Genomic DNA, 27,555 nt, shown 5'->3' with positions numbered 1-27,555 from the left:
GTTCATCCATAGGGCATTGCCCTTCGACTGTGGGTGTGGAAACCTGGCGGCGAAGGTTGGGCATTTTGTGTTTTCGGGAGTGGCGAACAGGTCTATGTCTGGTTGTCCCCATTTTTGGAAGAAGGGGAGTAGAACCTTGGGGTGTAGTTCCCATTCGTGGATCTGCTGTGTGTGGCGACTTAGGTCGGCCACTTGATTGTGGATCCCTGGGAGATGTTCTGCTAACAGGTATATGTTTTGGGGAATTGCCCATCTCCAGATTTGCTGTGCCAGTTGGGACAGTTGGAGAGAATGTGTCCCTCCCTGTTTCTGTATATAATACATTGTCGTCATGTTGTCTGTGCGTATGAGGACAGTTTTGTTCTTTAGGTGTACCTGAAAGGATTTTAGTGCTAGGAACACTGCTAAGAGTTCCAGGTGGTTGATGTGGAGCAGTTTGTGTTGGCTGGTCCATCTGCCCTGAGTGGTATGGTGAAGGAGGTGGGCTCCCCACCCTGTGAGAGATGCGTCGGTAGTTAGAACAACTTGTGGAAGAGGCTCTAAGAACGGTCGCCCTTTGGACAGGTTGATGGTGTTCCACCATTTCAGTGAGCGAAGTGAGCGACTGTCCACCAACACCAGATCGGTAAGTTGTCCGTGAGCTTGGTTCCACTGTTGTGCTAGACATTCCTGTAAGGGACGCATTTGAAGTCGTGCGTGTGGGACTATGGAGATGCATGACGCCATCATGCCTAGGAGCTGCATGAACACTCTTGCTGGAAGAGATGGATGAGTTTGAAATTGAGAGATGAGATTTTGTATACTGGCTATCCTGGCAGTGCTGGGATAAGCAATGGCTTTGGATGTATCTATGGTTGCTCCTAGATACTGATGTAAGTGGGAAGGTTGGAGATGGGATTTGGGGTAGTTGATAGTGAATCCCAAATCGTGGAGAGTTTGAATTGTGAGATGTGTGGAGAACGCATTTTTGGTGAGTATTGGCTTTTATGAGCCAATCGTCCAGATAGGGGAAGACATGGATCTGTTGTCTTCTGAGGTGCGCTGCCACGACTGCTAGGCACTTGGTGAACACTCTGGGTGCTGCTGTTACTCCGAATGGGAGAACTGTAAATTGATGGTGTTGCCCATCGACCACAAATCGTAGATATTTTCTGTGAGCGGGATGCATAGGGATGTGAAAGTACGCGTCCTTGAGGTCCAATGTGGTAAGGAAGTCTCCCTGTTGTAAAAGTGGGAGGACTTGTTGGAGGGTGGTCATATGAAAATGATCCGAATGTATATACTGGTTTAGTAGTCTGAGATCCAGTATGGGCCTTAGTGTTTTGTCCTTTTTGGGAATGAGGAAGTATAGGGAATATACCCCTGTTCCCTGATGTTGAAGAGGGACTGGTTCTATCGCATGTTTTTGTAACAGGGATTGAACTTCTTGCTTGAGGAGAGAGAGATGATGTGAGGACATTGGACGTTGTTTGGGCGGTATGTTTGGGGGGGGGATTGTATGAGTTCGAGGCAGTAGCCAGACTGGATAATTTGTCTGACCCACCTGTCTGTGGTGATGGAAGTCCAGACAGGTAAGAATTGTTGGAGCCGCCCCCCGACTGGAGTGGAATGGTCTGGGGGGTGTGGTGGCAAGTCACTGTTTAGTGGCTGGGGAGGTGCGGGTGTTATTGTTGTTGCCCCGCCCTCGACCTTTGTTATTGTTCTCCTCGGAAATATCCTCTGTTAGGGGATGTTTGTCCCGAATTTTTAAAGGTGGATGTGGTCTCAGTTCCCGTGTTTTTGGAGCCTCCTCTATAAAAGGAGCAACGAAAGGAACCCCGGGTTTGAGGAGACTGTAGTGCTCCCATAGACTTGGCAGTTTCATTATCCTTTTTCATTTTCTCTAATGCAGTATCCACTGCAGGGCCAAATAACTGCTCTTGGTTGAAAGGTTGAGCCAGAATTGCGGTTTGAACCTCCGGTTTAAAACCGGAAATACGGAGCCAGGCATGTCGTCTGAGTAAGACGCTAGTATTGACCGCCCTAGAAGCAGTGTCTGCCGCATCTAAGGCGCATTTAATGGAGGCATTAGATATTAATTTGCCTTCTTGGATGAGGTCAGTGGCCTGGGACTTAAAGGGTTCAGGCAGATGTTGCATAAGGTCCTCAAGTTGGTCATAATGCGCCCTATCGTACCGGGCTAACAGGGCCTGGGTATTGGCAATACGCCAGTGGTTCGCCGCCTGTGCGGCGACTCGTTTGCCTGAGGCCTCTAAAAGCTTAGACTCCTTGTCCGGGGGAGGCGTTTCTCCAGTTGTCTGAGAGTTAACGCGCTTCCTGGCATTTGATACGACCAAGGAGTCTAAAGGGAGCTGGGCTTTAATGTATGCAGGGTCCTGCGGGGCTGGTCGGTACTTTTTTTCGATGCGTGGGTTGAGAACCCTAGCTCGAACAGGGTCTTTAAAGACCTCAGTGGCATGCTTTATAACCCCTTTAATCATGGGCAGTATGTGAACAGTTTTTTGTGACTGCTCAAAAGTATCGAGGAGAAAGTCCTCTTCAAGGGGGTCCGTGTGCATTGTGACGCCATGGAATGTTGCTGCCCTATTTATTAGTTGGCCAAACCCCAAATGGTCATCAGGAGGGGAGGGCTTGGAGGGGTAGGTAGTGGGGTCAGGCATTGGATAAGACCAGTCATCTACTGGTGCTGTGTCTGGAAATGTAAAAGGGTAGTTTGGATCAACAGGATCATTAAATAAGTCAGGGTCCGCCCCTCCCCCTAAGTCATCATTATCATCCTGTGGAGGAGGTGAATGATAAGGAGGTGGTAAAGGTAAAGGAGAAGGAGGAGGAGGAAGGGGGGGGACGGGTCTGGAGGTAATACAGGAGAGGAAGGACGAAGTTGTGAAGTAGCACAGTCCTTTTTCCGTATGGTAGCTGGAGGAGGTGTAATGTCCAGCTTCCGTTTCTTGTATGGGACGGCAGTCACATGTCCAGTGTCGGGATTGATGTAGATCCGCTTTTGAGTAGGATCTGGGCGAAAAAGTTCATCCGGCTCCGAAGGTGGTGGCGGCGATGGCAGTTTCGGGTCTTTATGAACTTTTTTTGGTGTAGACGTAGTTTTCGGTGCCGATGAAGTTTTCGGTGCCGAAGGATGTTTCGGTTCCGATGGATTTTTCGGAGCCGATTGAGTTTTCGGTAGCGATGGCTTCGGTGCCGAGGGACTTTTAGGCATCGATGTCGAAGAACGTTTCGGCGCCGGTGGAGACTTCGGTGCCGAGGAACGTTTCGGTGCCGAAGGAGATTTCGGTCTTGAAGCCTGTTTCGGTGCCGATAGTGGTTTTTTCGGTGCCGAGGGTGTTAAAGGCACAATCACACGAGGTTTGCTCGAGCCCGAGCCACCTACAGGCTTAGATGTCTTCGGAGGCGGGCCCGAGGGCGGGGCTTCTGAAGAGGATTTTCGGTCGCGACTGGGCCCAGCTGGCGGAGTCTTGACCAATGTCTTTTTGGATGGGACAGGGGCAGGGGGGGGTGGTACTCACACGCTGCCCTGGAGGGATGTGGTCATCGGAATCGTCGGCCTCGGACACTATCTCGAGATCTTCGGTGTCATCTTCAGGAACGTCCTGAGCAAAGATGTCCTCCGGTTCTGGAGCTGGTTTGGCCATAATATGGCGTCGAGCCCTTCGGTCCCGGAGGGTCTTCTTCGAACGGAAAGCGGCACAAGCTGGACAGGTCGATTCGTTGTGTTCCGGCGACAGGCAGAGGTTACAAACCTCGTGGTGGTCACTGTGGGGGAACTTCGCTCCACACTGGGGGCATTTTTTAAAGGGTGTCCTGTCCATCAGCCGCTTCCGGAACCGGTCCGAGTTGATGTCGACGTCGATGGAATGAAGATTGAAGAGTTAAATCGATTGCTGGAAGTTTTCTGCTGGAGCGGAAAAAAGTTCATCCGAACCCAATGGCGGAAAAAACCAATCTGACGATGGAGTGGATGCCCATGCGCACTGTTGTCCAGGGGAGGAGTCACCAACCTCATAACCAAAGGCTTCTTCCGAAGACAACAACAACCTGCAATCATCCGAGCCCAACACCAGATGGCGATCTTATCCTCAGTGTGTGATCTGCAGCTCATATGCCTCGAACATATACTTTCTCAGAATGAGAGGTTGAATATAAATACTTTTGTCTTAAGCAATAAATTTGTGTAAACAGTCACAGTTGGTTGCAATAAACAATCCTATTTCCTAAACATAACAATGCATTGAGCTCAATGGTAAATTCAGGTTATTTGTAATAAATTACTTTTCAGATTACTTTTGGAATTCCAGGTCTGGCTCCTAGATACAGCCTTGGGTCAGTATTCAGAATCAAGTGATGAAAGTCGACTTAATAACTAATGATTTTTAAATAATATTTAGCTATTTCAAAAGTTAGCACTTAGAAAATATTTCAAAGAAAACATTCAATGGATCTCTATGGCAAGAAATTCAAATTGCAGGTAGAGTACTTTATTGTTACTTTAGTAATCCAGGACTGGGTACCTAGACCCAGGACTGGGGTCCTTATCAAAAACATGTAAGTAATTTTGTTTGCAGAAATGGTACGATTTTAAAAGAATATTTCAAATTTGCAAAAATACACTTAGAAGAAATTTCACAGAAAAGCAGACAATGGTTTCCTATGGGAGAAAAATGAGTTAGAAGTAAGTATAGTTGTGAACACTTTTCAGAGTCAGGGCTGGGCACCAAGATCCAGCACTGGGAGCTCACCTAGGAGCAGGTGAGTAAATTCGTTTTTGTCACTTGGCTGATTTTTGGTGAATTTTTGCAGTTTTGAAAAGTTCACACTTAGAAGATTTTTGAAGAAAAAGCCAGTCAATGTTACCCTATGAGGAAAATGAAGTTAGCGGTTTAAGGGTAAGTACTCGACAGGCAGAGTTGAAATTCCAGGCATGGACTCAGGGGTCCCCCAGTGTCAGGTAGGTACAGTTGGTTCACCCTCAGCGGTTTCAGGACGGCCGGGTGCAGAGAGAGTTAGGCCCAATGTTATCCTATGAGGGATAGGGGGGCCTTGGTTGGTGGCTGCTGTCTGGCAAGCCACGCGGCTGTGGGAGCTGGGCTCCTGGTCACTTACTCAGGGCAAGTGGGGAAGTAGGTTAGTGTAGAGAGTGCACTGCCAGGGCCACTCGGGCGGCTGGGTGCAGGGTGCTTTTGAGCATTCGGGCGCTCAATGGAAATCAATGGGAATGTTCCGGTTTGGAAAAAGGCTGCAGGCTCGGGGACGAGGATGTTTCAGGTGCCACCACCACTTCGAGAGGTAAGTTGGGTAGTTGTAGGTTAGGTGGGTACCCCGGGATTGGGCACAGGGGGCCGCAGGGCGCCGGGGTGCCTTTTGACGTTGGGAATCTTACCCTCTGGTTGATCGCGGTTGGGGTGGCACTCGGTTCTGAGGCTGCAGGCTTCTTCCGGGATGTCGAGGGGGGTCCTTGGGTGCCGGACTCGGGGTCACAGTCGCCGTGGGGTCGTCCTCAGGGTCTTTGTCCACTCCGGCACTGGCCAGGCTTGGCTGGTGCAGAGTGTGTTGGGTCCGCGGTTCCGGGCTGCTGCCAGGGGTTAAAAATAGGTTTCTTGAGTAGAGCCTCTACTCATGGGAGTCCCAGGGGCTTAGAGCCAAAAGGTAGCCAGGTCCTCCGGGGTTGGTGAGGTTGCTGGCCACGAGAGATGCCGCGCTGGTGCAGGTTCGAGAGTCGACAGGCCGGTAGGGCTGGGGCCAAAGCAGTTGGTGTCTTCTTCTCTTTTTAGCAGCTGCAGGGCAGGTCCTTGTTCTTCTTGCTCTTCTTGTAGTTTTCTATCTGGAATCTGAGGAAGGAAGGTTCAGGGTGCCCCTAAATACTAGATTTAGGGGCGTTACAGGTAGGTGAAGGCCAGGGACCAATGGGTCCTTGTCCTGGGGTGGGTACACCGCCTATCCTGCCTCTCTCCTGTGGGAGGGGGGCAGTAGCCTAATCCTGATAGGGTAGGGCCTCCCATCTTCAAGATGGCGAGAGCCCGGAGATGTGCTTCACCTCGCCTCCCCCACCTGAGGGGTGGGGTGGGCAGGCTGGCACATCCCCTGTCCTTGTATGGGGTTTCCGGCCAAGCTTCCCGCCAGAGTGGGGGGTTGCGGTGGCCTGGGGAAACTACAACTGGCGGCCTGCCTTTGAAGCTTCCCTTTGCTCATCCTGGGGGAGGAGATTTCTCATCTCACCCAGGATGTGCATTGTTGCAGGCCCGGGAGAGCAGGGGCTCTCCAACCCAGGGGTCCAGCAACGTGTCTGCTGTGTGGCAGCCTGGGCAGCCTCAGAGCAGACGTGGATTGTAAGTTAGCTGTAAGGGGGCATCTCTAAGATGCCCTCTGGGGTGCTTAGTACATTAAATCCTACACTGGCATCAGTGTGGGTTCAATGTGCTGGGAAGTTTGATACCAAACTTCCCAGGCTTCAGTGTTGCCAATATGGTGCTGTGGAGCTCGTGTTTAACAAGCTCTCAGCACCATGTACTCTTAAATGACAGCACTGCACTTACAGTGCCCAGGAATGGACCCAGGTACTGTAGGGGCACAGGGCTCCTGCTCCTGTGTCCACACCATAGGCGTAAGGCACCCAGCCAGAGGGGTGACTGACATATGCCTTGGCAGTGTAGGTGATGGGCATGGTACACAGTGATGTGTGCCATGTCGACTTTGTTTTGTCCTGCACCCAGACACTCAGCCTGCAAGGCAGTGTGTGTGTGTAAGGGTACAGGGCCTCTGAGGGTGGCACAATGAGTGCTGCAGCCCTTAGAGGCCTTCCCTGGCCACAAGGCCCTGGGTACCTAGGATACCATTTACCAGGGGCTGACATGTGGCTAGGGTTTGCCAATTTGGAGTTTGTGTGGTTTAAGGAAGGAACATAGGCCCTGGGCACCTGATTGGCAGGAACCCAGGGTACACTCAAAGTACATTCAGCAATTTAGCAAAACGTGGGGGCATACCATGCAAGAAAGATGGCACTTTCTCACATCGTTCCGATCTTGAAAAAACCTGGGGCGGACCCTTCGGATCCAGCCAACTACCGCCCCATCTCTCTTCTGCCTTTCTTGGCAAAGGTACTGGAACGTCATGTAGTCAAAACCTTGAGTGAGTTTGTGGAAAGAAATAGTGTCTTGGCTTCGAGACAGGCCGGTTTCCGCCCAGCTCATTCAAATGAGTCTAATTATATCTGTCCTGGATAACCTACGTCAGGGAATGGACACTAATCAACCACAGGCCCTGGTCCTTTTGGATCTTTCCGCTGCATTCGACACGGTGGACCATACCATCTTACTCTCAAGTGTCGAGGCGGCGGGAATCGGAGGGACGGCCCTGTTATGGCTATCCTCCTGCTTGAGCGGTCGGACTCAGGCGGTTCGCCTGGGTGAGTACTCAGCTGATTTTCAGCCCATCCAGTGCGGGGTCCCCCAAGGATCCTCTTTGTCCCCCCACTTATTTAACCTTTACATTGCCCCCCTTATTTTTGCTTTACAGCAGCTGGAGGTCTCTGTTTACAACTACGCAGATGATCTACAGCTCATCTTTTCCCTCTCTTCCTCCCCCGAGTCAATATCTAATTTTCAGTTCATCATGATTTTTATCCAGGACTGGATGAACTTCAACCACCTGAAACTCAATCCCGATAAAACGGAATTGGTGTTGACAGGTGGTTGCTCCAGTCCCTGGTCCTCTTCCTTTTGGCCCTCTTCCTTTGGCTCCCCACCCATTCCTGTCCCTTCCGTCAAAACTCTTGGGTTTAAAATTAACAATCAACTCTCCCTACACTCTCAAGTCTCTGCCGTCGTATCCTCAGCCTTCCTCTCCCTCAGGACAATTCGTAAAGTCTCACGATTCTTTTCCTCTGATGCGCTCAAGCTAATACTTCTGGCCATGGTAACATCTCGCCTAGATTACGGCAATGCCCTTTGCCGTAATGGGATGGAATAGGATGAGCAAAGGGAAGCTTCAAAGGCATACCACCATTTGGAGTTTCCCCAGGCCACTGCAACCCCCCACTCTGGCGGGAAGCTTGGCCGGAAACCCCATACAAGGACAGGGGATGTGCCAGCCTGCCCACCCCATCCCTCAGGTGGGGAAGGCGAGGTGAAACACATCTCCGGGCTCTCGCCATCTTGAAGATGGGAGGCCCTACCCTATCAGGATTAGGCTACTGCCCCCCTCCCACAGGAGAGAGGCAGGATAGGGGGGTGTACCCACCCCAGGACAGGGACCCATTGGTCCCTGGCCTTCACCTACCTGTAACGCCCCTAAATTTAGTATTTAGGGGCACCCTGAACCTTCCTCCCTTAGATTCCAGATAGAAAATTACAAGAAGAGCAAGAAGAACAAAGACCTGCCCTGCAGCTGCTAAAAAGAGAAGACACCAACTGCTTAGGCCCCAGCCCTACCGGCCTGTCGACTCTCGAACCTGCACCAGCGCGGCATCTCTCGTGGCCAGCAACCTCACCAACCCCGGAGGACCTGGCTACCTTTTGGCTCTAAGCCTCTGGGACTCCCATGAGTAGAGGCTGCTTTTCTGTGAAACTTCTTCTAAGTGTCTAGTTTTGCAAATTTGAAATATTCTTTTAAAGTCGTACCATTTCTGCAAACGAAATTACTTACCTGTTTTTGATAAGGACCCCAGTCCTGGGTCTAGGTACCCAGTCCTGGATTACTAAAGTAACGATAAAGAACTCTACCTGCAATTTGAATTTCTTGCCATAGAGATCCATTGAATGTTTTCTTTGAAATATTTTCTAAGTGCTAACTTTTGAAATAGCTAAATATTATTTAAAAATCATTACAGTTATTAAGTCGACTTTCATCACTTGATTCTGAATACTGACCCAAGGCTGGTTCTAGGAGCCAGACCTGGAATTCCAAAAGTAATCTGAAAAGTAATTTATTACAAATAACCTGAATTTACCATTGAGCTCAATGCATTGTTATGTTTAGGAAATAGGATTGTTTATTGCAACCAACTGTGACTGTTTACAAAAATTTATTGCTTAAGGCAAAAGTATTTATATTCAACCTCTCATTCTGAGAAAGTATATTTTTATCCCCTTTGTGGTTCTAAAAATAAAACAAGCATATATTTTATATATATAAACCATTGGCCTAGAGTTCAGTTATTGAGTGTGTGAAACCATTTGCTGACTGAGTGTGTACAATAAATGCTTTACACTGTCCTCTGGTACTGCCTTACTGCTCGACCAAGCTACCACTTTTGAGAGTAAGGTCATACCTAACTTTGACCTCTATCAGCCTCTGGGGGACTGTGGACTCTGTACACCCTGTACCTATTAGGGAACAGTATATACAGAGCCACTTTCTCACAGTATAGTACTCACGACCCTCTGCGCCGGGGTGATGTCCTCCACATCGGAGTCGTCGGCTTTGGAAGCACTGACGAGGTCCTCTTCGGTTTCCTGCTGTCCCGGATCTTCGACGTCGTCCCCGAAGATGTCGACTGGAACGGAGGTCGAGGAGTGCGCCATGTTTCGTCTGGTTCTTCGATCTCGAATAGTCTTTTTCGATCTGAAAGACTTGCAGGCCGGACAGTCTCGAGCCTCGTGTTCAGGGGAGAGACAGAGGTTGCACACTTCATTTAGATCGGTGTGGGGGAATTTGGACCCACATCGAGGGCACTTCTTGAAAGGAGTTCTTTCCATCAGCCGGGACTGGAACTTGGGTAGGCCCGAAGGCCGCCGTAGACGTCTGGAATCGAAGATGTGTCGAAGAGAAGGTGATTGAGGAGATCTGGATCTGAACAATACCGCGATAAGCGAGGATTCCGCTTCGATCGTCGAACTGGAAATGTTGGGAACCGGAGCGCGAAGTATTACATCCGAGCCCGATGGCGGAAAAAAACAATCTGAGGATGGAGCCGAAGCCCATGCGCAATACCATCCAAGGGAGGAGTCACCGACCTCGGGGCTTCCAAAGACTTTCCAAGAGGAAAAACAAACTGCAAACATCCGGGCCAAACACCAGATGGCGATCTATGCAAAAGTGTGTAATCTGCAGCTCATATGCCTCGAACAGAAACTTTCTCCCGTCTCACATCGTGTGTAGGCCACAATCGCCGCTAGGTGGACTCTTAGCGAAGACGAACTTAGCTCGGCTTTTAGTAGATGCGTGAGGTATCTAAGCACCGTTAATACCCTTGTCAACTTATTTTGTAGTTTATTTTTTCTGCACCACAGTGTGAACCCCTTCCATTTTTCCCCATAGCATTTCCGTGTTGTCGGTCTCCTTGCCTCCCGGAGCACTCGCATAGTGCTTTGGGGTAGCTTAAGGTGTGCAAACTATGTCTTCAGGAGCCATGCGCTAGGCAGAGGCTCTCTGGCTCTGGGTGTAGAACTTCTCCGTTCTGCATGGAGAGCAAGTCTTTTCTTCTTGTGAACTTGTGTGGTGGCCTCTGCGCCATTTTCACTATTTGCGAGTACCAGGTCTGTCTTGCCCACAGTGGTACCACTAGGATCAGCGTCAAGTTGCTGGTCCTGCACTTGAGTACCCTGTGTAAAATGTTCTTGACCAACTTATCCATAGGGCATTCCCCTTGGATAGATTTCCTGGTTGTCTGGATGCGAAGTTTTGGCATTTTGCATTCACGTGCGTTGCAAACAGGTCGATTGTCAGTGTGCACCACCTCTTGAATAGTTTTTGCGTTTCCTGCCCATTGAGTTCCCACTTGTGGGATGCTGAAGTCTGCCTGCTGAGCCAGTCTGCTTCTACATTGTCCTTTCCCGGTAGGTGTATGGCCAGCAGGTCTATTTTGAGCGTGATGGCCCATCTCCAAATTTCCTGTGCCAGGTTGGACAGGGGGAACGATTGTGTCCCTCCCTGCTTGTTTATGTAGAACATAGTTGTAGTATTGTCCGTTTGCATCAACACCCTTTGGTTGTACAGTTTTTTCTGGAAGGCCTTCAGTGCTAGCAGTACGGTCTTTAATTCCAGGTAGTTGATGTGTCTGTCCGCATCTGCTGGAGTCTACAGACCCCTCACTCTGAGCTTGTTCATATGTGCTCCCCATCCTATCTGGGATGCGTCTGTGGTGATGGTCACTGTTGGGCTTGGTGCTGTTAAGGGCTTCCCTATTGTTATGTTCTCCCTGTTCCACCATGCGCTCTCTTCTTGCACTGCGTGCGTTACAACCACTAGATCCTCCCAACTTCCATTTGCTTGTGACCATTGCTGTTGCAGCCATTCTTGGAATGGTCTCATGTGTAGGCGTACATTGGAACTAGGTGAATGCATGACGCCATTATCCCCATGATCTTGCTCGCTGTTCTCACTGTCAGAGCTCGCCCCTTCTGGTAGAGGCGCGTCTCCTTCAGCATGGCTAGTGTCCTCTTCTCGCTGGGCATCACCGTTTTCTTTACGGTGTTGATCTGCGCCCCCAGGAAGATCTTCACTTGTTCTGGTTCCATTGATGATTTCCCCCAGTGTTATTGAGAACCCCAGCTTTGTCAGTGTCCTTGTGACACGCTGTGCGTGTTCCTCACATTTTTCACGTGAACTTGCCTTTATTAGCCAGTCGTCGAGGTAAGGATACACGTGAATTCCTTCCCTCCGCAGGTGCGCTGCTACTGCTGCAAGGCATTTGGTGAAAACCCTTGGTGCGGACTTTAGACCGAATGCCAAGGTTGTGAATTGGTAGTGATCCTTGTTGATGGTGAACCTTAACAGATTCTTGTGCTGCCTGTTTATTGGGATGTGCAGGTAGGCATCTTTGAGATCCACGGTGGACATGAAGTCTCCATCTCTGATTTGTGGGAGTAATTCTTGTAGGGATGTCATTTTGAATTTTTGCGTCCTTACGTACTTGTTTAGGAATCGTAGATCCAGGATGGGTCTTTGTGATTTGTCCACTTTTGGTACCAGGAAGTAGCTAGAGTACACTCCCTTGTTCCTTTCTTTGAAAGGTACTGGTTCTATGGCCTCCTTTTGGAGTAGCTGTAGTGCTTCCTCTGCGAGTTGTGCTAGCTCTTGTCCCGAGTGTTCCCTTCTCTTTGGTTTTTTGTTTGGGGGTCTCCTTTCCAACTCTATGCAGTATCCGTACTGTATGATGTTGAGTATCCATTTGTCTTATTTTTCTCCATTCTTGGAGGAAAAATCTGAGTCTGCCGCCCACCGGTGTTGCATGCTTGTAGGCGTTTGGTTCGTGTAACCCTCTGTCGGTTCCTTTGTGCTCTACCCTTGGAGGGGTGTTGTGGGTGAGCACTCTCCTCCGTGCGAAGTCACTTTGAGGCGGGTTGGTCTCTCCCTCTTCTTCTTTGGCCTCGTCCGTTTCCCCTACTGCGAAAGGACTGGCCCCGAGGCTGGTACTGCCAGTTCTATTTCTGCTGCCCCTGTTGCCCGGGACCCTCACCTTGCTGGAATGTTTGATGTGACGTTCCAGGCTGGTTTCCTCCCCTTCCGTAAGGTCTCCGTGTCGGGGCACCTCTTCACATCCCTCTGAATTGCGGGCCCCCATGGACCTCGCCGTCTCATTCTCTTTGAGTTGGGTGAGTTTCTCATCGACTGGTGCCCCGAACAGCGTTTCTCCGTTGAAAGGGGTGTTCAGGATGTTGTTCTGTACCTCTTGCTTAATTCCTGAAATTCTGAGCAAGGCCTGTCTCCTTTCAGTGACTCCTATTGCCATCAGCCTGCTTGATGTCTCTGCCCCGTCCAACGCTGTTTGAAGGCATGAATTGGCTATATTCTTCCCCTCTTCTACTAGATGCGAAGCTCTTTGTTGGTATTGCTCGGGGAGATGCTTGATTAGGTCAACCATTTGGTCCCAATGTTGGTACTCGTGCCTGTTCAGTAGTGCATTGGAGTTCGCCATGCGCCAGTGCATTGCCGCGTTTCTCTCTATTTTCCTGCCAGTGAGGTCCATCCTTCTGCTCTCCTTGTCAGGAGGTGGCCCAGCGGTCGCTGGAACATTGGCCCTCTTTCTGGCTGTAGATGCGATAATGGAGTCTGCGGTGACAGATCACTTTATGTATGGAGGGTCCTGAGAGGAATGTTTATATTTTTTCTCTGTTCTGGGTGTGATGGATCTGCAGGTTGCAGGGTCCTTGAACGCCTCCTTCCCCTGGTTCAGGACACTCTGAAGCATGGGGAGGAACTGGCTCCTAGTTTGGATGGGGAGCAGTGTCTCGAGTAAAAAATCCGCTTTCGGTTTTTCCTCCTCTAGTTTCACGCCAAAAGCTGCAGCCGCGCTCTTTACGACCACGTTGTAAGCCCCAATATCATCTGGCGGCGAAGGCCTCGAAGGATAAGTCTCCACGGGCACTTCGGCGTCGAGGTCCTGCCATTCCAGGTGTTATGTCGTCGACGGCGCCGAGCCGTAGTTAGATTGCTGTTCCTCCTCCTCTTCTTCTTCTCCCTCATAGTAGAGGTCATCTTCCTCTGGAGTTTTCGACTGCTCTTCGGCGTCGAACTCGTCCTGGTCTTCGACCTCGATAACAGTCGGTGGTTTCGTTGGGATTGTAAATTTCTTTATCTTCTCGTCGAACTCCTTCCTTTGAAGGATGCTCTCCATCTCCGCCTCGAGCCTTCTCTTTTTCTTCTCCATTTCGGAGGCATGTTCGGCGTCGAGCGCTGGCCTTTTCGACGGAGCTTGCGTCGACGCGACCTTGTCCTTCGTCGAACGGCCAAAGTCATGGGCCTGTTAAGACGAACTTTGTTTTTCGGGGGCCTTCGGCACCTGGGAGTCCTTCTCGAATCATCCGCTGGGCCTTTCGTCCTTGGATCCACTCGCGTTCGTCGAAATTTTGGGCACCGGTGTTCCTTTCGAGGACTTAGACTGTTTTTCGAGAGTCAGTCTCTGGTTTTCGGGGCCCTTTTGGGGTTTTTGTGCTAGACGTCTCTCCTACCTTGTCAGCGTCATCTTATCGGTCTCTGCGACGTGAAGTCATCAGGTCCCTCGGCGACGTGGTCATAGTCGGTGGAGAGGCCCAGGTCGCACAGAGACGGGGCCTTACCCTTGCCTTTTTTATGTTGTAGTTGGCTCTCCTCTGCCTCTCTCTCACCCTGAGTGTCTTCGGTGTGAAGGCGGAGCAGGCGTTGCAGTCTTTGCTCTCGTAGTCGACTGGCAGGCAAAGGTTGCAGACCGGATGTTGGTCCTTCTGCGCGTACTTGTGGTGGCAGTTATGGCAGAATTTAAAAGGTGTTTTGTCCATTCCTGCGCTCAGTGTCCGAGTGCGCATTCTCCGTTGGACGTCGAAGATAGAGGTTCTCCTCCTTCGTTGTCCCGGCTCGATGTTCTTTCTGTCTGTAGTCTCCTTTAATTTTCCTCCGATGAAACTCGTGCTCCTCTTTCTTAGTTAAAAAACTCTGGAGCTTCTCGGTGACGATCCAGACCCAACGGCGGAAAAAAGATTCTGAAGATGGCGCCCCAAGGTGGGACTTACGCAGGAAGCATGCCGACGTCACGAGAAGTACACCAAATGGTGGGACGTCGATGCCCACCTGGGCTACAAAAAGAAAAAGACAAAAGAAAGACTAAGATTCCGGACCCAACCACCAGACCGCGGAATAATGCACAGCATAATGAATCCATAAAGATTCACGCTGCAAACTTAAGTTTTCACAGTTGGTAATATTTTTAAAGAATATTTGTAGTTTGCAAAAAATCAACACTTACAAGAAATTTCACAGAAAAACAGTCAATGATTTCCTATGGAAGAAAATTGAGTTAGTGGTAAGTATGGTTGTAATTACTTTTCAGGGTCAGTGCTGGGCACCAAAATCCAGCACTGGGATCTCTTCTAATAGCAGATGAGTATTTTCGTTACTCCGTTGATTTTAGGTGAATATTTTAAAGTTTAGAAATTCCACACTTAGAAGAATTGTCAAGTGAAACCAGTCAATGTTACCGTATGGGAGGAGAAAAGTGAGTTATCCGCTTTTGGGTAAGTACTCGACTGGCAGAGTTAAGGTTCTGGGCATAGACTCAGGTGTCTCCCAGGGTCAGGCAAGTACAGTTGTTACACCCTCAGCAGCACAGGGGCAGCCGGGTGCAGAGTGAGTTAGGCCCAATGTTATCCTAAGGGAGGCAGGGGGCCTGTGGTTGGTGGCTGCTGGCTAGCAGGCCACGCGGCTGTGGGAGCTGGGCTCCTGGTCACTTGCTCAGGGCAAATGGGGAAGTAGGTTAGAGTAAGAGTTGCACTGCTAGGGCCACTCTGGCAGCTGGGTGCAGGGTGCTTTTGAGCAGTCAGGCGCTCAATGGATTGCAATGGAGAAGCTCAAGAATGAAAAAAGGCTGCAAGCCCGGGGACGAAGATTCTTCAGGTGCACTTCGAGAGGTAAGTTGGGTAGTTGGAGGATAGGTAGGCACCCAAGAGTTGGGCACACGGGGCCGCAGGGTGCCGGGGTGCCTTTTGGCGTCGGGAAATCTTACCCTCTGCTGGTCGCGGTTTTGGGGGGGTCCCTGGATCTGAGGCTGCAGGCATCATCAGGACCGTCGAGGTGGGTCCTTGGGTGCTGGATTCGGGGTCTGTCGCCGGAGGGACGTCTTCGTGGTCTTGGTCCACTCCGGCACAGGCCAGGCTTGGCGGGTGCAGAGTGTGCAGGGTTCGCGGTTCCTGGCCGATGCCAGGGGTCAGTTACTTGCTTTGAGCAGTATCACTGCTCGTGGGAGTCCCAGTTGCTCAGAGTTATAAGGTAGACAAGTCCTCTGGGGTTTGTGAGGTTGCTGGCCACTGGAGATGTCGGGGTTTAGCAGGAGCAGGTTTGAGGGTCGACAGGCCGGTAGGGCTGGGGCCAAAGCAGTTGGTGTCTTCCTCTTGTTAGCAGCTGCACGGCGGGGCTTCTTGATCTTCTTTGCTGTTTCGGAATCTGGATCTACGGAAGGTTCAGGGTGCCCCTAAATACTAAATTTAGGGGCGTTACAGGTAGGTAAAGGGCAGGAATGTGAGAAAGTGTCTCAGTATATACTATTCCCAAATGGGTACAGGGTGTACAGAGTCCACAGTCCCCAGAGGTTTGGCAGAGGTTAAAGTTAGATATAACCTTACTCTCTAAAGTGGTAGCTTGGTCGAGCAGTAAGGCAGTATCAGAGGACAGTGTAAAGCATTTGTTGCACACACTCAGCCAGCAAATGGTTGCACACACTCAATAACTGAACTCTAGGCCAATGGTTTATATATGCAAATCATATGCTTGTTTTATTTTAGAACCAACAATAGGTATTAAAATATACTTTCTCAGAATGAGATGCTTTATATAAATACTTTTCAATATGCAATTGACTTTTGTAGAAAGTTACAAGTGGTTGCAATAGGCAACACAATTCTAAACAATAATCCATTGAGTTCAATGGAAGTTTCAAGTTATTTGCCACAGATTACTTTTGGAATTCCAGGACTGGATCCTAGATTTAGTCCTGGGTCAGTACTTGGAATCAAGTGATAAAAGTCGACTTAATTACTGTGATGATTTTTAGACAGTATTTTGCTATTTTAAAAGTTGGCACTTAGAAAATATTTCATAGAAAACATTCAATGATTCCCTATGGCAGAAAATTCAAGTTGCAGGTATAGCATGTTCTCGTTACTTTTGTAATCCAGTACTGGGTGCCTAGACTCAGTACTGGGACCTTTATCCACAACAGGTAAGTAATTACGTTTGCATAATTTAGAAGATTTTTAAAGAATATTTAAATTTTGCAGAAATCGACACTTAGAAGAAATTTCACAGAAAAACAGTCAATGATTTCCTATGGGAGAAAATTGGGTTACTGGTAAGTACAGTTGTAAGCATTTTTCAGTGGGCACCAAGATCCTGCACTGGGAGCTCACCTAAGAGCAGGGGAGTATTTGTTACTCGGCTGATTTTTGGTGAATATTTTAAGTTTTGAAAAGTCCACACTTAGAAGAAATTTCAGGAAAAAGCCAGTCAATGTTACCCTAGGGAGAAAATTGAGTTTCCGGTTTAACGGTAAGTACTCGACTGGCAGAGTTAAGGTTCTGGGCATAGACTCAGGGGTCTCCCAGGGTCAGGTAGGTACAGTTGGTTCACCCTCAGCGGCACAAGGGCGGCCGGGTGCAGAGAGAGTTAGGCCCAATGTTATCCTATGAGAGGTAGGGGGGCCTTGGTTGGTGGCTGCTGACAGCAGGCCACGCGGCTGTGGGAGCTGTGGGAGCTGGGCTCCTGGTCACTTACTCAGGGCAAGTGGGGGAGTAGATAGGTGTAGAGGTTGCATTGCCTGGGCGGCTGGGTGCAGGGTGCTTTTGAGCCTTCGGGCGCTCAATTGATTTCAATGGGAAATCTCCGGTTTAGAAAAAGACTGCAAGCTCGGGGACGAAGATTCTTCAGGTGCCACCACTACTTCGAGAGGTAAGTTGGGTAGTTGGAGGATAGGTAGGTACCCCGGGATTGGGCACAGGGGGCCGCAGGGCGCCGGGGTGCCTTTTGGTGTCGGGAAATCTTAGCCTTTGTTGATCGCGGTTGGGGGGGGGGCACCTGGTTCTGAGGCTGCAGGCTTCTTCAGGAGTGTCGAGGGAGGTCCTTGGGTGCCGGACTCGGGGTCACAGTCGCCGTGGTGTCGTCCTCGTTGTCTTTGTTCACTCCAGCACAGGCCAAGCTTGGCGGGTGCAGGGTGTGAAGGGTTCGCGGTTCCGGGCTGCTGCCAGGGATTAGAAGTAGATTTTGAGTAGAGCCTCTACTCATGGGAGTCCCAGGAGTTTAGAGTCAAAAGGTAACCAGATCCTCCGGGGTTTGTGAGGTTGCTGGCCACAAGAGATGCCGGGTTGGAGCAGGAGCAGGTTCGAGGGTCGACAGGCCAGTAGGGCTGGGGCCAAAGCAGTTGGTGTCTTCCTCTTCTTAGCAGCTGCAGGGCAGGTCGTCTTTCTTCTAGCTCTTCTTCGGATTTTGGAATCTGGGGAAGGAAGGTTCAGGGTGCCCCAAAATACTAGATTTAGGGGCGTTACAGGTAGGTGAAGGGCAGGGACCAATGGGTCCCTGTCCTGGGGTGGGTACACCCCCTATCCTGCCTCTCTCCTGTGGGAGGGGGGGCAGTAGCATAGTCCTGATTGGGCAGGGCTTCCCATCTTCAAGATGGCGAGAGCCCAGAGATGTGCTTCACCTCGCCTCACCCACCTGAGGGATGGGGTTCGCAGGCTGGCACATCCCCTGTCCTTATTTGGGGTTTCCGGCCTAGCTTCCCGCCAGAGTGGGGGGTTGCAGTGGCCTGGGGAAGCTCACAGAGGCGGCATGCCTTTGAAGCTTCCCCCTGCCCATCCTGGGGGAGGAGATTTAGCACCTCGCCCAGGATGTGCATTGTTGCAGACCCAGGAGAGCAGGGGCTCTCCTACCCAGGGGTCCAGCAACGTGTCTGCTGTGTGGCAGCCTGGGCAGCCTCAGAGCAGACGTGGATTGTAGATTAGGTTTCAGGGGGCATCTGTAAGATGCCCTCTGGGGTACTTGGTACATTAAATCCCACACTGGCATCAGTGTGGGTTTAATGTGCTGAGAAGTTTGATACCAAACTTCCCAGTCTTCAGTGTTGCCATTATGGTGCTGTGGAGTTCGTGTTGGACGAGCTCCCAGCACCATATACTCTTAAATGGGAGGACTGCACTTACATGGCCCAGGAATGGACCTGGGTACTGTAGGGGCACAGGGCTCCTGCTACTGTGCCCACACCATTGGCATAGGGCACCCAGCTAGAGGGGTGGCTGATGTATGCCATGGCAGTGTAGGTGGTGGGCATGGCACACAGGGATGTGTGCCATGTCGACTTTGTTTTGCCTTGTACCCAGACACAGCCTGCAAGGGCAGTGTGTGTGTAAGGGGAAAGGGCCTCTAGGGGTGGCACAATGAGTGCTGCAGCCCTTAGAGGCCTTCCCTGGCCACAAGGCCCTGGGTACCTAGGGTACCATTTACCAGGGGCTGACATGTGGCCAGGGTTTGCCAATTTGGGTTTTGGTTTCAGCACAGTTTTTAGGGAAGGAACATAGGCCCTGGGCACCTGATTGGCAGGAGCCCAGGGCACACTAAGTCAAAGTACATTTAGCAATTCAGCAAAAAGTGGGGGCATACCATGCAAGAAAGATGGCCCTTTCTCACACCGTGTACTTCGCCTCGAGGTTCAGGGGTTGGAGGGGAGTTGAACATACCTTCTTCTCCCTATGGAATCTTCTGCCTCTTCAGCGTCGACGTTCTTTAGGTCGGCAGCCGGTGTCTTTGGGATTCGAAAATCCTTCAGTGAGGCGTCAAATTCCTTTTGTAGGAGCTTTGCCATTTCCTCGAGTCTTTTCCTTTCGAACTCGAGGGCCCTCTAGGCGTCGGAGGCCAGAGATTTTCGTTTATTCCCGACGTTGGAGTTAGTCTTTGGCAGTGTTGTGCCCTTTTTCGGCGATTTTCCCTGCTCAGTAACCGGTTGGGTTCCGTGGAGTTCCTTTAATCGCGGCTGACCCTCGATCGCCTTCTTGCGCGGCGTTGGGGCTGCCTTGTGCGCCTCATGTTCGTGGCCCTTCGGTTCTAACCGATCTTGATGGTGTCTTAACCTTGTCTTTTTTTTCGGATTCCTCGCCGTCCTCTCGGCGTGGATTTTTTCCGGACTCTCCTTGTAAGTTCTCGAAGTCCGACCCCTCGTGCGTCGACTCCGCTGGTGCTCCATGTTCTTCCACGTTGCTAGAGAAACCCAGATCTCTCAGGGAAGTTTTCTTTGTTGTCTGCGACCTTGTGGCGTAGTGGGCCAGTCTTTGATTTCGGGGGTGTCCTCAGTGTCTTCAGCAGGAACTCTGCGTAAGCCTCAACGTCCTTGTGATCTTCTGGTAGGCAAAGGTTGCAGACGTCGTTTGGGTCGCGTTGAGCGTAGTTGTGGTGGCACTTGGGGCAGAACTTGTAGGGGGTGTTCTCCATGACCCCTACCTTGCCATTTGTGGACCGGAGTGGTCCTCTGGTGTTAAACCGAAGCTATGCTCCGCCTCTGGTTACGACGTTGATCGATGATATTTCTCTGCAATCTTCTTTTTCGAAGTTTTTGGGAAAAATGGAAACTTTCTTTGGAGCTTCCAGTCTTGCTTCCAGACCCAATGGCGGAAAAAATAATCTGAAGATGACCACCACGCACGTCGACCTCCAGGATACAGTCCGACGTCACACAAGGGACGTACCCGACACCAAATGGTGGTCAACAGCAACCAAAACGAGGGGGGGGGGGGAGGGGGCAGCGGGAAATAGACAATTGCAGACCTAACCCCTAGATGGCGAAATAATGCACAGCATGTGAATCCAGAAAAGGATTCATGCTGCAAAACTTACCCATTCCCTGCATGCTACAGTAGGATGTTGGTGTATGCTTGGGAGCTACCAGAGATCCGACAGTCTAGGTATTCCAGTGCCAATATTGGATAGGAATAGGCCTGCACTTAAATGAAATAAAGATAGCTTTACAGGCTCTGCCAGCTATACCCACGTGCTGTAATTGCATGTTCTTATAGTCGGACATTCTCAGTCTGATACACATCCTTGTATCACAATGTCAACGTTCTTAGTGGGAGAGTCTCTACTTGCTACCAGAAACTGCTGCGCCATCAACCTACTCTTCTAGTGAAAGACAGAAGTTGCATGACCGTGACATACAACGGCATCCTTTGAATATCATCTTCCAATTACAAAGCCTTCAGTACTATATAAACGCTCTTTCAGTGAAAATGCAAGTGAACAATCTTGTTGATACGCACCTTTGTCCATGGATGGGCTTTTATCTGTGGGAATTTGAACTCTGTGTAGTTTGGATTCATTTCACGAATCTGTTCCCTTGTGGGTGTTCCTAACACCTACAGAATCAAAAACACGAAAAAAAAACACTTAATAGTAATGCCTTTTTTGCCATGAAAGATTGCCCCAATTTAGTTTCCTATCAGGACGAGTTCACAAGGTATTGTGTGGTGGCCCACAATAAATGCCCCAATTTCTGCAGTTCACTTTTCTTATCCAGTTGCTTTAGGGAGAAGGTAAAGTTTACTTGTAGTGGGGAAAGACTACATAGGTTTAGTGGAGCTCCTTGAAAAGATCTGGACCGACAAGATAAGGAGCAAGAGAGAAGGAATGTGAAGCACTCCAGCGGTGGGGGTCAAATAGCAGAACCAACTGGGAGCAATGTTCATGACCTCGTTCAGAGAAACAAAAGAAGGCAGACCACCAACAAGCCTTTATCTCCTACCTTAATGATTTCCACCAGCTGGTCAACGCCACTATCACCAGGGAAGATGGGCTGCCCTAAAAGCAGCTCCGCAAGCACACACCCTGCCGACCAGATGTCTGAAAGAAGAAACATTCAGCTGTAAGAGGCAGAATCATGATGATTGTGTCTCCAGCACCCCCTCTGCAAACGCAGACAGGTGTGCTAGTCACATGGCTGAAGCTGTATGGCACATACAGAGACACTCGCTGCAGCAACTGCGTGCATTAAGGATATGGAGTCAGTGGGGTAACACCCTGCAGTACAGGTGCTGCTCCACCCTCCCTCCCATTCGACCATCTCCCCAGCAGTCCAAATTATCTGCCCCAACCTTCAGGCACCAAAACCTTTTATTTCTGGTGTTCTACCCTGCCCATTTTTCATCTCCCCCTACCCTCCAACCATACGTCTGTTTTTTACTTCACACACGATGTCCTTCAAACAATAGCTAATGGACTCATAATTATGTTTTCGCCTTCTTTCTCATAGCGCATTCTTAGCAGCTTTTTAAATTACAGTTAGGCTTTCCTGTTTTCAGTTTCTATTTTTGGTAAATTCTGGTGGTGTTTTTTCAGTGTTTTCCAGTGATTTCAATACCTCAAAAAAACAGTGCTTTTCAGTGGTTACTAATTTTCGCGCTATAAAAAACAACTGAAACGGTGTTTTACCGGTGTTTATGGGACGCTTTGCTTTTATTATTGTTTGCTTTCTTAATTAGTGCATGGAATATAGACAGTCTATGTACAGTGTATATGACGTTAAAATACATTTTTACAAGTCAAATTTGGCGCTAAATGCTGGTTTTGTATGTACGTAAGCATAATTTTTCTGAAATTTTGCAAGTAAATTATACAAATGTCACACACATTCCTATTTAAGTTAGGCATGATTCAGTCTTGGATGTCTCACTATCACTGCAAAGTGAACCACTTGAAGAGAGAATGTTTTCTGATCCCTCTTCCAAGCAGCACTACACGTATACTATCTTGGTTAAATGCCACTTAAATGTCTCTACTGCCAGCCCACATGGCCATGATATCAGGACTCACAAATTTCAGCCAAAGAGACTTCCTTTAGTTGTATTATTTTCTAAATATTTAAGAATGCTTAAAATAAAGATAGTGGGTCCAGTTTCCTATACTTTTATCATCAATTTGAATGAGGGTAAAATAATTAGAATGGTTTTTCATCTTTGTTTATCACCATTTCTCACAGAAAATTGAGAATATTTGCAATTATTCATATATTTATGCACCGACTTCCTTCAGCCATAGAAGTCTGATGACCATGTTTTCCCTGTTCTGCTTCTAAATGTTTGATTCCCTTACTGTCAACTTCAAATGTGATCTTGGTACTTAGAAACTGCTTGACAGAGCAGTGCACTAAACATCAGTAATCACTCCTAGACTCTCATGCCCAAGAACGACTGTCCCAAAACGAGAGAATCATTTTGTAGTTTTCTCAGAATGGTTCATGCCCCTTTTGTGCTTTGTATACCATTACTTAAGCATCTTCCATACCTTCCACTATTACGAAGTTGGCATGAGGTTCTTATTGTATCATTCACATTAACTCATTCTGATACAGTTGGCAATTCTTCCCCATCTGCCATTGTCTCTTCATCCTCGGCGCTTCGTTTTCTGTAGTTGACTCATGAGTAGTTCTACCAACTGGGGTTGGTGGCCTGGAAATTGAGAGGTCCAGGTTGCAACAGTGTTCAAAGAAAGTGGCATGTGATATCCATTTGGCTAAGAAACCCTCGTCTCTTAAATGCTATGCAAAACATAGGGCCAATTTTTCTTCCTGGTATGAGAAATCATATGTAGATCCTATCTCTGGTGATCCCTTTAAAATTCTGGATTTTTTAAGAGACGGTTTATCCATGAGGTTATCCCTTTCTCCTTTGGCAGCTTAGTGGGCAGCAATTCGTTTGTGCAGGGTTCCATCAAATTACTTAATGGGCATTCGTCCTTAGTCAGTAAGTTCCTAAAATATTTTAGCAGATGCGTTAAGCAAGCAATAACTCAGGTTTCAATAATTTTTTTTAGCCAAATCAACTCGTGCCATGGCTGACTCTTGGGCAAAGACAGGGGGTCTGTCCTGAGAGGAAATATGTAGAGCTGCATCTTGGGCTACTCCTAACACTTTTTTTCACATTTTCGATTGCTATTGTTTTCTCATGATACAGTTAACTCCGGAGCTTCAGTGTTGAAGACAGCAATAAAGTAATTGCTGAATACATAGTTTGTTGAACAGCATATAATGGCTAGGTCATAACCCCATCGTTTGTATGTACTTATCAACCCCCTCCCAACCCACGGAATGGTTTGGTCGTGCATAGTCACGTAGAACCGTGAATAAAAGGGCTAACCCCGGATGTCACGAGGTTAGCAAGTGAATGCCAGCAACGCATCAGGGCCGTTCTTAATGGCACCGTTACGTGGCCTATCGGCGCCACCAGACAGCAACCTAATGGTAACGGATGTACTCTCTGGGCCGTCTTCTGGGATGGTATTGCACATGTCAACCCTCCCGATTCAGGCGGGAGACTACCGATTTCAAGGCGTCTCCCGCCCCACCCCACCCCACCCCACCCCATTCCTGCAAACAAAAACCCGATTCCTAGGGGGTCTCAGCTGACAGGACTTGGTATTGTGTGACGTGCTAATTCTTCCAGCAATAGTCTGAGTGGCGATGCAGGGGCTCTAGAAGGGGTGAAAAACACAACAGAGCCCCATTAACAAGCGAATGGTCTTTAAAAGACCTGCGAAGTACTGGGGGCAGCTGGGTGTGTATCCGGGAAGCTGTTTCAGCCAGGGCTGCCACACACAGGGGGGGGGGGGGGGTGTATGCACTGGCAGCAACCTGCTAGGTCAGTGCACAACACTTGCACCACCCTCTCTCTTCCTGCCATTGCGCTCCATGCTTCTGAAATGTACGAAAAAAACGTGCATTTGCGCTTCAAATGTCCGATCTTGCAGCTGCACACTTCCAAAGCCCACACATGACAGTAACCCATTCTCCCGATTTTTTTTGTTTTTTCCAATCTCCCACGTTGCTCTTCCGAAATGTTGGCATGAGAGTGCAGGTGTGTTCCAGTTACCTCCCACATGTGCATTTCTCAGCGCTATATTCTTTCTTGCCCGTGGGCCTCCTTCCCATTCCGCCGTATTGCACTCTCCTCTCTGTGTGCTTTTCCCTGCACACTTGCCACATGCCCAACAGGACCCATTCTTTTAAATACATACCTAATGCATGTTTGTAGATGACCATTAAGCTCTAGAAAATAAGTCATTGACCAATCAAAATTAGCCCCGGTCCACTGTTCTCATTTTTTAAATGTATTATCCTGTTTCGCGCTGGCTTTATTATTGTAGCTCTTCCAAGTGTGTTCTGTAAACAAGTGCCAGCGCTCCTTGACTGTCGCCAATACTTAGTGGCCGATTTTAGCTCATTCGAGGCAAGAGCGGGTTGCCTTTCTTCTTCATTCCTCTTAACTATCCCTCAGGTTTAACATGCAACAATGGAAACTGAAATCGCTGAGCCCAAAATAAAAGCCCGTATCCAGAGGCGCAACTAGAGCCAAATTTCGGGGGGGGGGGGGGGGGGGGGGGGGGCTGAGCAAAAATTTCGGGGGGGTATTAGGCTACTCAGAAGTGATCCACCTCTGGACGTATCCTCTGCGTGGCTTGACTGTGACATGTGGGAGGGGTTAAATAAAAGCTAGATATGGGATTTATAGTTAATAAAAGAAACTAACACTCGTACACCAGATGTGGTCGGTATTTAATCTCCTAGTCGGCCACTCTATTGGCAATAAACACAACAGGCATAGCTATACATTATTCTGTGTTAGTTCCAACTGTGCTCAGATTTCCATAAAGAATTTATAAACAGTGTCAGCTGCCCTTTCGGTTTCACAAATTTGGTTGTAAAACAGTTTCACACTATTTTTCAGTCATTAATCTGAGAGCTGGAAAGTGAAAACAGACTAACCGAGAGAGATGTGCATATGTTTCATACTATTTAGGCAGCTGCACCAATCATAAAATGTTAATCAACGGGTGGTTTGATTGTTTGCTGCAGTGACAGGTGGTTCACCGTTATTGAACAAATGGTGCAGGATGAAGACATTAGTTTAGCCGGGAGAGTTCAGATCCGAATTAGCAGGACGCACATCAGCGCCGTTTTACGAGTTGCTAAATATAGCGCCTTAAACAACACTACGACTGACACGCCACCGAAGAGACACGTGTGTCAGATTAAACTACTCGATGAACCACGTGATATACAAGATATCAGAGGCGCAACTAGAGCCAAATTTCGGGGGGGGGGTGTGGGGCTGAGCAAAAATTTCGGGGGGGGGGGGGGGGCTGAACTTTAAGCAATAGGCAGAGTGGAGCTGCAGGGGCTCTTAGAAGGGGTGAAACAGCGAGGCCTCATTAACATGCAAATGGTCTTTTAAAGACCTGTGAAGTGCTCGGGTGCGGCTGCTTTTTTGCCCGGGAAGGTGTCTCATCCCGGGCTGCCACACACGACGGGGGGGGGTCTGAAGCCCTGTGAGTCCAATGGGTGTTGCGCGCCTGCCCGTATCCATGGCAACATTGGAAGAAAAGGCCGATCTGTGTAACACGAAGAATTCTTTAGCACAAATGCAATAGATGCGTCTGCTGTGCATCGTTCCCTTCTCCCCGTGTTCATTGCGCTCTGTCGCTGCTATCTTTAATTCCCGAGGAATTCCCTTCATAAGGCTCTGAAGACACATCTTTTTAGGCTTTGAGGACTCTGGGACACCTTTGGGGACTCTGCCCCTCTTCACCTGTACTTTCAAGCCGAGCGCCGCGACACTCACAGTATCTGCGCGCTATATAAAAGACACTCATTCATTCATTGCCCGGATTGTAAAATCGGTGTCGGCCGTGTCGCCCGTAGCCTGACCTCTGTTCTGCAACCAACCATAGCCCGTCTCAATATGTTTTGTACTGCTTTGGCGCCCTCAAGTGGCCAAGCAGTGCAACAAATGAAGCAGTGCAACGAATGCGAAAAATCTGTGAAACTCGGTTTAAACCGAGTCAGATGATTTTCACCCGGTAGGGTAGTGTCGGGGAGAGTCGGTTTTAACCGAATTCCGGACAGCCTAATTACAGTCTACCTTTTCCTGGGATTGCCTACAGGTAGACACTATTTCTGAGTTCTCATGGTTGGTTATAGCCTGCACCATCATACTCCTGCATAGACACCCCGTGCTCCTTCACTTTCTAGCACGCTTAAGCTAGCCCTAGGGGAACACAGAGCTTTTCACTAATTATCCCTGGTTCTACGACTATATATGCCTGGTATCTTGATCTCTCATCCAATATCTGTAAGAAGCCAGTCACGGCTTCTAAATCCTTAAGATCGATCTCCATGAGGTTGGAGCCTGCGGGCCAGAACACTTATACAATTACTTACCCACTGAGTCTATCAAAAAACAACAAAAAACTTCAAACACAGACTCCTAAAAATCATATCCAGAAACCCTCATCTCGGATCCCTATTTCTGCATAAAAAACAGTGAGACAACAACCGATCTGATCTTTATGAAAAGACATGCTAAACGGAGGTCGGCATTTTACTCGCCCCTACAAATCACCAAATCCAAGAAAACCCCTCATGGTCTTAGATTTACAGTGATCCCCTCACATACTTTTAAAATTGAAGCAACCATCTCCCTGTATAACAATGGGACCATCCTTATTCAATCATCTGTTCACAACCTGGCTATCCTTGATTCCATCTTCTCCATCAAGAACTCATTGTCTAGCAACAAAACCTCAGCCTGGCATGGTGCCCCTACTTCCTCTGGCAACCCCCGAAATCCAATAATAGTCGCCTCGCATGACCTCAGCATCTCAGATGATCCTTCCCCACCTTGCTCCGTTAGTGAGACCTGTATACTAAATAGCAACGCTGTGATGACATTAGCTGGACCAGAATCACTCTCCTCATTCCCATACGAGTCAACATGTCCACCAGTCTCCTAGAGTAACCAGGTCTGAGGCACGTAATCCAATAGGACATACCTTCACCCCCTTCCACTTTCCCAGCCCCCACGCTCATTAAGGTGGAAATGCCTACTGTGCCCATGTCTCTGCCCATAGCCTCTACAGTGTCATGCCCTTACCCTGTTCCCCTTAACCATGCCAGCAACGTGAATCTTAGGACCCTTGCACCTCTGTTTAACCAGGTGCTCATCTTCCCACCTAATGATGCACCTCATTCTCACATCGCCTTTTTAGCTTTCGATCCGCTCTTCCCCTAGTCCACCTCCCCCCCACAGCATAGCTACCTTCCCCAAGTAT

At 49.0% G+C, this 27,555-nt stretch overlaps 1 protein-coding gene across 1 annotated transcript in view; it reads right to left on the bottom strand.

Annotated features, from left to right (window-relative positions):
- The window catches only part of GSK3A (glycogen synthase kinase 3 alpha), a 393,550-nt gene that overhangs the window by 174,478 nt on the left and 191,517 nt on the right, over window positions 1-27,555 (bottom strand). Inside the window, exons 7-8 of the mRNA XM_085615588.1 lie at window positions 21,197-21,294; window positions 20,715-20,810 (exon numbers count right to left, since the gene is read on the bottom strand). Coding sequence (XP_085471714.1) covers window positions 20,715-20,810; window positions 21,197-21,294 — 194 coding nt within the window. The remainder of the gene's footprint in view (window positions 1-20,714; window positions 20,811-21,196; window positions 21,295-27,555) is intronic.

This window comes from Triturus cristatus, chromosome 7, assembly GCF_964204655.1.
Source record: "Triturus cristatus chromosome 7, aTriCri1.1, whole genome shotgun sequence".
NCBI lineage: Eukaryota > Metazoa > Chordata > Amphibia > Caudata > Salamandridae > Triturus > Triturus cristatus.
Note: the sequence above shows the minus strand (reverse complement) of the source record. Positions and strands in the feature narration are given on the sequence as shown.